General features: G+C 38.3%; 1 protein-coding gene across 2 annotated transcripts in view; it reads right to left on the bottom strand.

Moving 5' to 3' along the window:
• Positions 1–3,181: 3,181 nt before the first annotated feature.
• Positions 3,182–12,872, bottom strand: part of col19a1 (collagen, type XIX, alpha 1) — a 129,615-nt gene continuing 119,924 nt past the window's right edge. For both annotated transcript variants that reach the window (XM_088086536.1, XM_042502335.2), the window contains exons 53-54: positions 10,028–10,105; positions 3,182–4,923 (exon numbers count right to left, since the gene is read on the bottom strand). In XM_088086536.1, coding sequence (XP_087942662.1) covers positions 4,823–4,923; positions 10,028–10,105 — 179 coding nt within the window. In that variant the 3' untranslated portion in view covers positions 3,182–4,822. The remainder of the gene's footprint in view (positions 4,924–10,027; positions 10,106–12,872) is intronic.

The following is a 12,872-nucleotide window of genomic DNA, read 5'->3' as shown; positions in this document are numbered from 1 at the left end:
AGATTGACAAAACCCAAGATCGTGGCAACGGTAAACACAACTTCATTTGAACACATTCGTCAAAAGCTGTTTTCAACGTCAATAACGAAGTTTGAAACTGAAAAATATCACAGTCATGTTTACTATGTTTCATTCAACATATCTTTACATTTTGAATCATTAATGTTTAATTTACTTTATTTTTAAAACAACTCGACTGTGTGTTTAATGAAGAGAGGGGAGAATTCTTGAACACTGTCCTTTAACCTGACATATATTTTCAAAATACAACATTTGTCCTTCAAACCCTCATAAGATTCTATCTGATGAGGACATTGAATACAAGTTTGAAGACTGAAACATATTTCTAAAAGAAAGTTTACTGCAAGTTAAACAACAGTGTGCACAAATTCTTCTTTGTCGAGTCAAAGGCTAAAAATCTGTGATTTTAGTTGTGACTTTTCCTCTGTAATATAACTTCTAGGGAGGAGGTATTGTTGTTAACGCTAACATCATATTGAAAACATAATTTTACGTGTAACATAACTGCCATCCACACACAAAAAAAGACGGTGTAACCCAGGCTGTTAGTGCCCCAAAAAGATGACACAACAAAAGGAATTAAAGCACTGAATAACATTTATTGCACACATGTAAGGCAGGTACCATTAATCGGTGTCAATAAAAGATCCTGCAAAGAAAAGTGTAAAATGTAACCTCTGATACCTGGTAACCACACACACACACACCGGATCATCCTCCACAACAGGAAAATCACGGCCTCTACTCTTTATATCAAGAGTCTATGAAGTCTCTTCTGCTGTCACCGTCCAGGACGGTCTGCTTCTACATACATGAGGTTTCAACTGCTTTTTTCAATAAAAGGCAACAGTTAGTATTGTGATATTTTTCCCCTAAATAGCTCATCATGTAGACATGTGGTAAACCAAGACTGAGGTAGATACTCAACGAAACAGAGACCTTTAAAAAACACACATTTAAGTCCGAAACATGACATGAGTTTAAGGAGCAGAGAGGAGTTACAGTGAGAGCAGCAGGCAGACATTTTTAATCCGGGGGACCGTGCTGAGAGGCTGATCCATATTCCCCCTCGTTACAAGCTTATTTACAAGATTAGATTATAGGTGGCAACAGGATCATCTTGCATTACTGTAAAAACAGAAGCAATGATGAATTATGTGGATGGATAAAACGTAGTGGTTCAATGCATTATTTGACAAGACTGTCTTTAGATAGTTTAATATTTGATTTAAAGGATGCGTCAACCTATAGCGCCTCCATCCTTTGCTTTCGTCTGACATTTCCTACTTAGAATAAATGGATTTTAACTTGGAACGATGTGAAACGGCTGGCACCAAATTGCTGGTGAGGTGGGCTGTGACATCAGCGGCCATTTTGTGTCCTCCCTAGTTATCATACTGTTTAGCTAAATTGAAGTCACCAACCGGGTGCACATTAATATCAATTCAAGCTAAATTCAATATACGCAGCAGAGAGTTGCTCTCATCAGTACACCAAAAAAAAGTTCAGATCACATTAGTCCGCTGATGCCGCCTCATTTGAATTTGGTCAAGGTCGGCGTTATTGTCTCCAAGGGGAACCCATTAAACCGAATATGAAAATTAGCGTGACGAAAGGACAGAAGCCAATAAGAAGGAGGGGATTTTATGTAGCCTATAACCCAAAGAAAGATTGTTTTCCATTCACATTACAAGCAAGGAGAAAATAAATACATGTCCAGCAGGGGGCTCTTTCAACTCACAAATGAAGTCGGCTGCACACATTTGATTTTACACCAATCTGACAATTAGACCACACTGATAAAACTTAGCAGAGATAAAACCAAGCCCGCACGCTGAGAAACATATAAAAAAAAATGCTCAGAGTTTCAGAGTACGATGTGACTTATTATTCATATGTGTAAGAGAAGCTTGATGACTTTCTGTGATGTGAGACATGAAGTAAAGAAAGTGTCAAACAGATCTTAAAGGATGAAATACAGAGAGTTCTTAACGTCACAAAATGTCAGATACACCCACAGAACTTTTCAAACATTAATCACAGCAGGACACTTAAAAGTAACATTAAAGCCTTTGAGTCAAACTCTCATTAAACAGCACTCAAAATGAAAGCTTAAGGAAAGCTATATAGACTGCGGTCCAATTATCTTTTTTCGACTATATAAAAGTTAGTTGTTTAGAGTGATTACAAAGTTGAGTTGGATGAAGAAACTTTGCATTTCCTCCAAAATCTTCAAACATGGCACTGATTTCAATCTTAAGTTTAAAGCTGGGAACTTTTTTCTTTATGTCTTGAAGCTCTGCACATTTTCAATGATTGTAAAGTTTCTGGATAAGCACAATCACATCGCCTGTTTACGTTAAGTTGACTCAAAAGCCTCTAAAATTAGTCGAGAACATTAAAATGGCTCTAAAACCTGCTGTGGCAAATAAATAAATCCAAACTCCAGTCTTAAAAAAACCAAAATCAGACAATACATAGTGACACACAGTGCTGGTCAGTCAGTGAAAAAACAGGATGTAGACCATGATATTGTTAAAGGGTCACTTCTGTATTTTTCAACATGGACCCTTTTTTCCCATGTTCTTCTGTTTAATTGACTAATGGGAACAACATTTTTTTAAACTGGTCCAGGATTGAGCAGGAGCGCTGCAGCTGGCAGCTATGAAACGGGTTGTAATGTAACCCCTTGGGGCATTTGTGCAACGCCAATGTAAGGCCTTTAAAAGTGTTTTTTTCCTCCGACAGGCTCAAAATAATATTCTAAGTGTCTGATAACATTATGGAAAAGACTCTTCAGAGAAAAATACTTTTGTCAAAGAGTAAGATCCTTTTTTTCCCCAACCAGAAACAGCTCCAAAATTGCCATTGCCAAACTTACCAGACTCCATTTAAATAAATAACAATTTTAGCATACATAAAGCCCGCATCTAACTGGGTGCCTTAAGGATTTGTTTCATCCAAGCAATAGTTTGTGATTGTTCAAACAGTTGGAAGATGAACCAAGATGTTTTTTGTTAGTTTTATTTGGTTCACCTGAATCTGAATCAAGTGTGTTCTATGATGATAAAATGACTGTTTATTTAAATAGAGTCTGGTGGGTTTAGCGGTGGCAATTTTTGGTTAAAAAAAGTAAAGTAAAAGTAAGTAAAGTAAAGTAAAAAAAAAAAAGGGATCTTAATCTTTAACAGAAAGGTCTATCTCTGTAGGTATCCTTTCCATAATGTCATCAGACACTTATAACAATCTAAACCTGTCAGTGGCAAAAACAAGCACTCTAAAATGGACGTAAATTGACAGTGGATAAATGCCACATGTTGTTACACCGCAGCTTTTTTCGCAGATGCTTGTTTTGAAAACCAACGTACAAAAAATTACACTACTCACTTAGGCACAAAAAACAGGGTCCTGGTTGAAAAATACAAAAGTTATCCTTTAAAACAAACAATGAGGAAGTTCAAGTACATTATATGTTTCACCAAAATAAAAGTCTGAAGTTTCCTTTGTGTGGTTGAAAATCAAAAATATACAAATAAACCAGAGGAATCATCATACACAACACTATGTAAACAGTAAGTGTTAATACCCATCATCTCAGACACACACACACACACTGATAACAAAACTGAGAACCTTAATGTGTCATCACGATGACGACTTGCTTATGTAATTATATTGTCAGGTCCCATTACAAGCCCCATTAGACAGGAAGAAAGAAAAAGAAAAAGCAATCACTCGTTCAGATTATTTACAGATTAAACCAACAGTAAAGGTGAATGTGAAGTCACACTCATTAAACAATATTGAAAGTACATTCTTCAAATCTGCAGTTGATATATTTGTCTCACAAACAGAGTAGTTTCAAATAAACAGTACGGGTCGTAGGTTTTTGTACTACAAAAAATATGGAGACGCACAACCTACAAAAACTAGCAAGACGTCTTTATCAATGATTATACTGCAGATTCTTTTAAAAATGATTATCATGCACAATGCAAATGTGTCATGAGTGGTAATTTCATAAAGCAACGCTCTCAGTGATTCATATTCATCAACTTTTTAGCAATAATATTACTGCATATCCATGCTACATTTACTACAATTGTTAGTTCCATCTTTAAATACATTCTTTAAGAATACGCTTAAAATAAATAATTTCTATATCAGACGCATCTGCTGCACTTTGGTTGCATAAGGAGTTTCAAAACATCTGTTATTTTCTCGCACCTCCACATAAAACAAGAATATTCATTCAGCTTATCTCTTTCTCGCTCACACGCACGAACACGCACACACGCACACACACACACACACACACAAACAAATGTGAGATGTACCTTCTGCCTGCACCCTGGCTTATCTGAATAAGAGCAGAAGAGTGAATAGGCATGCCCATTAAGGAGGCAAACAAATAATTAAGATCATGTTCTCAGAAGGGACTGAACTAGATGAAACAAAGTCATTTCATGGTCTTGAAAGACGTAATGAAAGTTGACAAGGAATGCATTACATCACAGTAGGGGATGTGAAAACAAGAAATACCTTAAAAGTAGAGCATGGCAGAAAAAAAAAATCCTCAAAGGCTTTTCTTTCCCACTCAAAACAAACCCAACAACAAAACAAATCCTGACTGCATCTTAATGTTATTGTAAAGTGAAAAAAAAAGAGGTCAGTTGTGAGTCTGTCCGATAAACCAGAGCTGAGGAAGCTGTTAGATACAGCAAAGACGTCCTCCTGCTCTGAACTCTGAGCTGGACGCCTGTGCTCGAACCAGCCCGCTGTTTGAACCGCTCTCCTGGGATCACAGGGATGGGAGAAGACAGTCACTAGGGTCACATGTCCCAGGAGGTCCACGGGGTCCCGGAGAGCCAGGAGGGCCCTGAGTAGTGATCCCATGAGGGCCTTGACAGAGAAAATGACATTATTAATTCCTGTGCCGGGCTGCACTTTATCATCGTTCAGCGTGGTGACACGAGCTGTAGTAAAGTGCGACTGGTTTTAATCCAAAATGTTACACTACGCAGGCTGCCTGGCTGTTTCCTGGGTCTCCACTGAAACTGGTGAAACTGCCTTTAGTGTTTAAGCGCCATCCGCTTGAACATCCTACCCAGATTTTAGGTGTGCCCCAACGCTGTTGTTCTTTAAAACTAAACTGAAAAATTCCTTCTTAGCTGCACCTTTCAGTGATCTGGCTCGCCGATCTCAACTGTTATTTTTACTTCTTTTTTAATTGTTACTCGCACCTCTTCTTATTTTTCAGAGGCCAGTTGTTTGTCATGGTCATCATTTGACAGAATTTTATTCTTACTTTTTTAATGGTTGTAGATCTTCATTATTTTAACTTTTATTTCCACTTCTTCACATGTATTTTTCATGTGTCTGAGTCTGCATTTACTTATGTCTAATGTTTTATCTTCACTGTCCGCGGTGTTTGTGGCTGCAGCTTCCACTGTGCAGCACACTCTGCTGTGGAATGAAATGTGCTATATAAATAAAGTCTTGACAGCTTGCCTGCTATACTTTTTTTCCAACACGGGTATTTCTACCAGAGCTTGACAGATAAACAATCTGATATATCAGCTGACATGAGCAAATTAGAGGAATATCAGTATCAGTGTATGTGTTTGGTTGATACATAAGTAAATGCCAAACCAGGCCAGAGATTTAAAAAAAAAAAATTAAGCATTACATCGTTTGTCTACCAAAGACCACTGATTTTTACCTCTATCAGGGTACGTGTTGTACTGAAATTGAATTATTAGTATTTCAAAAAAGCACAAGAGACCAAATTCATGTAGTGAGCAGGATATACTTAAGTGTCATTGTTCGTCAACTTTTGGGTCAAAATCATCATATTGTGATGGCATAATTGTATAGTCTGAGGTTAAATTAAGTTAAAACTATTTAGTTGATTAAATGATCGGCTGATAAACAGAAGGTTTACTGACAACAATTTTGAAAATGTATCATTAAAAAATGCCAAATATTTTCTGGCTCTTTAATGTTTTTCTGTATTTTATATCATTCTAAATTAAATATATTTGGGTTTTGGAGTGCTATCAACATTTTTTGCTGTTTTTAGACATTTCATAAACCAAGTGATAAGATAAGTTACTCCCTTATATCATTCTATTATTTTACAAAATTTGTTTTTTTCAGTTGATGATTCAAAGAAAACTGTAATGACAACAACATGTTAATGATGTTATTGCAATTATAACAGCGGAACTGAGTTAAGTTCAGTCAGTGTCAATAGATCATTATGTAGGCTGCTGTATGTATTTGGCATGCATTTGTTATATACATATTGGAAAAGCATTCTAATTAATATATAATCCTGCCCTAAATTCTTATTAATTTTGCTTATTATTTTCCCTTGACATGGCTTAACTTTGACAAGAACCTTTTGCACAAGCGAGTGCTTTCAAGATGTCTCTGGATTGGATATCTCCATTAAAATTAATGAATTCTTTAATTGCACTGTAATGAGAGTGAAGGACAGAGAAAGCACATTTCCTCATTCTCTAATATGGCGAGGTCATCACGGCAGGCGAGACATTAGAAGCTCATGTTACTTAGCAACAGCTTGCCGAAGTGAAAAAGAATTACTTTACTGTCTCTCATATTCTGTCCATACAACACACAAACATAAGGACCAGAGATAACATTTTCTTTCGAGAGTATCTCTGTAAGCCAATAAAAAAAAACGTTGCCTGCAGTCCGAGTGTCCATTACATCAGTCAGACCAGCCACAGCTCGGGGGAGCCCTGCCTCCTCTACAGCTCATACAACAGGAATCGCAGGAACAGCCTTGTCCTTTTCCTGCCTCTGAAAACACAACTTGCCCTTTTTGTCATTGTCACATCCATCTCCTGTTTAGCTGCTCTCACACAAACTGTCCACAGCACTGTGGTGGTTCCAACTGTCAGACCAAAGGTGAAAAACCATGATCAAAACTGGGTTTTTTTCTCCCAATTTGTTTTATATGTGTGTTAGGTACATAGATTTTTATAATAATTCGATACTGGACCAAAGTCGGCGCCTATTCACTCCAATAAATTTGCTTGCATGGCGCATATGCCAAAATTTTTTTCTTCTGTGGTACGCGGTCCACTGAATATGCGCAGTAATGTTTCTCCCGCTGGCTCCACCCACAAGTTCCTGCTCATTTTTAAATTGCTTTTCTCAACTCGAGAAAAGTTTTACAAATAGAGCATCATGGCTCAAACTTTTAGAATAGAGAGAGTCATATTTGACCTTGTTTGCAGTTCGAGGCGTCCTGTCAACTGTTTTACAGACCTTGCTTCTACAAAGGTGACCTACGGGGAAAATAGTCTTTGGGTAACTGGAGATATTTTTGCTGCAGTATCATGATTGGCCACTGGGAAAAATCGGCTGCAGGGCTGAGCAGCGTTACAGGAGGCCTGGTCCAGGTGGCTACCACAGGCTGTATATGAAGAAGGATGACATAAAAAGCTTCACAAAAGTAAGTCACAACATATTGATCACCGTGGTGAGTGGCTGCTGTATAGACACAGAGCACAGTGTGTTATAACGCTGGAAACCATGCCCATCAGAGGGAAAAACTCTCAGCACCACAGTATGCCAACAGTAGCTGAAACGCTAACAAAGTAACTGTAGCTAGCTAGAAATATTAGATATCAGCAAAACCTTTAACCTCTGCAATTTGACGGGTCAATTTAGGGAAATACTTGCTGCTCATTCTACAACAAGTGACATGAGCCCACAGTTCGGTATCCACTTTTGTCCTCTTTAAATCCCATTTTTTTGGTTCAGCAGCTGAAAAAGAAAAAAAAGCTAAAAAAAAAAAAATTACATTGTTGGTAGTGCATCGCATGACACTGCAGCTTTAAGGTATTTTTTGTTATGTTTGCTAGCAGATGGAAAAGATACCGAGGCACATTCACACAAGTCAGTACAGAATGAGGGATTGTTTTCCCCACTTTGGGGGCATGACTTAAATATGCTCTCTATAGGTCATTAACCCCATCCCCTCCATGTTAGCAGATGGGAATTGGGCTGAACTAAATGCACATGTCAAGTAAATTTGGTTTCTGTCATTTTAGAAGGTTATTATCATCCTGATGTATGTTCAAAAGTTAATTTTTCTATTAGGCTTAAAGAGTTATTTGATGCTATAGAAGTGGGGGGGGTGGCGGCATCATGACTGACAGCTGTGTGTGCCAATTGGTGTGTATCCTATCAATGGAGCTGCACGTGATTGTATAGACAAGTGTATGGGTATATGATATGGCTGTCAGACGGGTGTACGACCGAATCAAATATAATTTGGCTTTGGAAGCGTCTCTATGTGGAATTCAACAGCTATGAGCTGTCCCTAATAATGACAACCAGGTGACTGAAAGTTGGTTGGTAGAAATAATCTTCTTCTGTGAAGGGAACATCAACACATTGGCGTAGCACATTCATACTGCAGCAATTTGTCCAACTTTCCATCTCTTTCCAAGATGTGAATACAGCTGAAGTCTAACCCCACCACTTGTATCAAGGTTCTTGCTATCACCATGCATCCCAAGAGATGTCTTTCAGCAGCCGTGATTTGTCCTCTCCAGAGGACAGCCAGGCTCCCTTTGCCCTACGCATGCATTATGCACATATGAAGTTGGATGAGTGACTTTAGGTGCAGTGATATACTCCTGCTGTCACAGGCTGGAAGTCAGGGAGGTAATCCCACTTCTCATCGCTCCGTTGGGGTAGGGAGAGTTATTTTTTAGTTCACAGGAGCAGGGGACAAGCTGACATCGTGGGTTGTGTTTAGGGAAACTTTTGTTCAGGACAACAGCGAGCTGGGCTTCTACATCACCGAACGGACGTCATTGCTCCGTCATTGCAGCAATTTGTTCTCTATAGTGGTCCCATTTGTGTCACAGCAGCAGCTAAGTTTCTAGACAACACAATGCCATCTGGGAGTTGTGTTTGTCTGCAACATGCTGAGATATCAAATAAAGGCTGAAATTGAATTTGATGTTGAAAACTTGACACGACAAAAGTTCTCCGATATCATTGTGCGATTTGCTACACCTCCCGCCTTTTGGTGGTGAGGTTAAAAATTCTGATAAACAGTTGTGGATGTGGAGGAGACAGGGCTGTCAATGCAGGGCTGGTTTTTTCGCATGACACAATGTGGTTTGGGTGCAAATTCTGTACTTCCTTATGTTTTCATGATCTGCAGCTTATGTTTATTAAGGCACAAAAAAAATGTCTTATGTTTAATTATTTTGAAATCTAAGGCTTAGAATGAAGATTTAAGGAAGTATTAAATATTTGTTTGGTGACTGGGATGGAGCACAACAAACTATAAACACAACAGTGACATATCTTAGCAAATACAGAGCAACTCTGGCATTCATTTTGAGTAGTGTTTCAACCTGATGATTTTAAGTCCAATATTTACTCCCATTTTAGCTCTGTTTTAGTCTCCACCAACTCCTGAGGGAAACACTTGTTTTTCTAGCAGCATAATGCTCCTCTAAAATTCATCACTGTCTCTGTGAGTTCCTCACATAAGCATTTCGGCTGTCACGACTCTCTTTCCAAAACAGCCTCAAGTGGCCACATGGAGAACTGCAGCTTTTGGCACTTGCACGTTGGCCTCATTTTTCAGCCGCTGTGGTTGCCACTTGGTTCATCACAATGAATAACTTTTTACTCTCAACACACAATCATTTAATCCTTTGTTCATATAAACATGTTGATAAGTGGTTATATAAATATGCAGCTGATAAAAAAATCTCAAATGGAAAATGAACAAACACGGTACACTTTTGATTGGACCAGTCCTCTCTGATGAGTGTTGCTGACTTAACAAAACTCTTCACATCTTTGAGATATGATTTTCAATAACCTCATGCATTCTTTTTTGCACTTTGTATCCTAAGCCATTTTCTCAAGCTTCCATTTGCCCAAACTCTTTAAAACAAATAAATTACACCAAACTAAGTGTACAAATTAAGATGCCTCCTACCTGGTGGCCCCATGGGTCCTGGATCTCCTGGTAACCCCAGACCAAGCTGGCCTCGTTCTCCTTTCTGACCCCTGTACCCTGAGGACAGAAACAACACACTGGCTGAGTACAAACAATGCAAATATGAAGTGAGCACTGTCATGTTTAAGGAGTGTGGTAGGACAGTTAGTACCATTAGCACAAATGCCATATCATGTTAAAATCCAACTTTGAAGACAAGATAGATTCGCACAACCTTTATATCTGTCCAGGGACTTGTACAGATTAGTCTCTTGATGATATAAATATCACCAATACAATTGTGGCAATGCCAGGCATCAAGTCTACATTTATTTTGAGAAAAGCATCTATGGCAATCTGATGTAGAACCAGGCTACTCTGGATTCCCAGTTTTAATTCCAACCGTCTGAATAATACAAAGACACACTGATAAAAACAGAAATCATCAAACAAGCCATCTGTAAGCTAGTGTTCGAAACAGGAGGCGTTGAGGGCTTGTACAGCTTTCTGACAATGAGGCCACAAGCGCACACCTTTGAAGATTTCAAAAAAGAGCAAAGAGGCCTTTTTTTCAATTGGAGGTCAGATATGTGAGCCCCTAAAGATATTCACAGAGTGAATTCATAGGCCTAATAAAATGACTTTTTCTATTGAAAACAAACAAATGCAGAAAACAATCATGTCTATCTGTAACAACTCCACTGAGAGATGTGATTCACTTGAAGAGAATATATGATCATAAAGCTTTTTTTGTGTTTGACCACAGAGAGAAAACTAGACTATCTCATGTTGAGATTATGTTCAGTCTTTTCCTTGATGGGGTTGGCTCCTATTTGATTACCTCTAAAATGAAAACACACGCAGAGATGAACACAAGGACATGCTCAGTCTGGCTGATGCATAAAAAAAGCATTTGCAGTAATCTTCAAGTCATGCCAGCAAGTGCATTGCTCATAACAATGGCACATAAACATGTTATTCAAAGGCTCTCTCACACCATGCAAAGCTGGTAGGTCTTCACAGTTCCAAACAGCAGCACACCAAAGAAGAATTTGAGGGGCTGCGAAAATATTTCCCCATGAGGCACTTAAAGTAATGGAGTCTCAGGACCAGCGGTTGCATGGAGTGCATCAGAAACATTGACAGGAGTATCAAGCATCGCACTGCCTGGCCCAAAGGGGAAACGCTTCAACGCTTGCATGTCAGAAAAAATCGGAGAAAAAAAGGCTTATGAATGCTCCAAAACTGAGTCTCAAAGAGAGAGGGGCTGTCCACACATTGCTGCAATAATGAGACTTCTTTCAACACTCACAGAGCCTGGGGCATTCATTCAGGGAGGAGACGTTCCATGGAGAAAAGAGCACTGTACCTTAAGCAAAAAAATACTGAATAGCACACAGGGCAATAAGCTTGGGTGGCACGCTGGATTGGTGCACTCTGATAAATCGAAAACGCCACACTGCGGCTGCAGTTGGGTAAAAACAATTTTTTTTCCTTGGGGCGCTAATGGACAAAATTTGTTAATAGAAAATAATATTGCTACAGAGTGTTTTTTCATGATTGATTGATTGGATTGCAGCCCTGCACCTGTTGTACACTGTAGTAAACAGTATTAACAGCAACATCTATTCAGTCGTGCTACGCCGTACAAAAGAAGAAGCAAAAAAACACCTTTCTTTGAGCAGCTGCTCCATCAAAGACCAATTACGGTGGGATGTTTACTGATATTTCCATACTGTACAGCACAAAACAGAGCAGCTCTCAGACACAGAGTTTACAGCCTGATATAATAAAAGACATTTTGTTTCAGTCACTATTAATAAAAACACAGAATGCACTGAAATACAAAATTAAAAATGAATGTTAACACAACAAAATGTAGAATTTATGAAATGCACTTAAACACAATGACTTACATCAGTGAGTCTTTTCATTATGCTCTCAAAAGTAAAAGATGAATAGAATGATAAATGAGCACTCAATTACAACACGGGAGGGAAAAGAAACAAACAAAAAAGAAATGATGCTCTTCAGCATGCATCCTTATGGGTATTCTCTAACAGCTTGAGACTTTCACCCATGTGAAATCAAACCATGAGGAAAAAAAAGAGAATTCAACAGAGGGGTTATTTTTCTCCATAAACAAATCATTTTGGCATATTGGAAAAGAAGTCAAGTTGGATATTCCAGAGGAGCACAGTCTCCAGCGGAGGATGACGAGAAATAATGAGGAAATATTACCCCAAACTCTCTCCCCAGCTGAGTGGAGGCTCAAGTCAACAAAGAAAAAAATTAAGAAGTTGTTGAATTTTTGATTTATCAAGGGAAAAAAACTTTCCTCTTTATTTTCAATAAATATTTATTGCAAAGCTACATTAAGAATCACCTATAAAACACTATTTGGAAGCATAAAAAAATAAAACAAGCTAAACAAAATCCAAGAAGTGTAATGCAAACGGAATTAACACGGCACAGTTGAGTAGTTGCCTACTTTAACTACATTATTCATGAATGAAAGCAGCATTTTATATTATAGCAGTGGGTTAAAGTGTAAATGGTCTTGAATAATGTGAGGTAGATACAAAGAGAAAGGCCAATGCAGTGGTGCTTTGATCTGCACCAACGTATAACACACTCCTCTTCAAAAGTTAAGACACCGTAGTTTTGCTGCGGACATAATACAATTTCTAAGCAAGTTTGAGGTATAAAGCCTGACCAACAAACCATTACTGTTGTATGAGCAGTCGGAAAGTTGTATCAGTTAGATAAAGAACGTCCACCCTCTTTCCTGACTATGCTCCTTTTCTACTTTAGAAGCTTTCTTTCCTGGAGTGAGATATCAATA

The sequence above is a fragment of the Plectropomus leopardus genome, chromosome 13, assembly GCF_026936395.1.
Source record: "Plectropomus leopardus strain MGB_pleo_1.0 chromosome 13, ASM2693639v1, whole genome shotgun sequence".
NCBI lineage: Eukaryota > Metazoa > Chordata > Actinopteri > Perciformes > Serranidae > Plectropomus > Plectropomus leopardus.
Note: the sequence above shows the minus strand (reverse complement) of the source record. Positions and strands in the feature narration are given on the sequence as shown.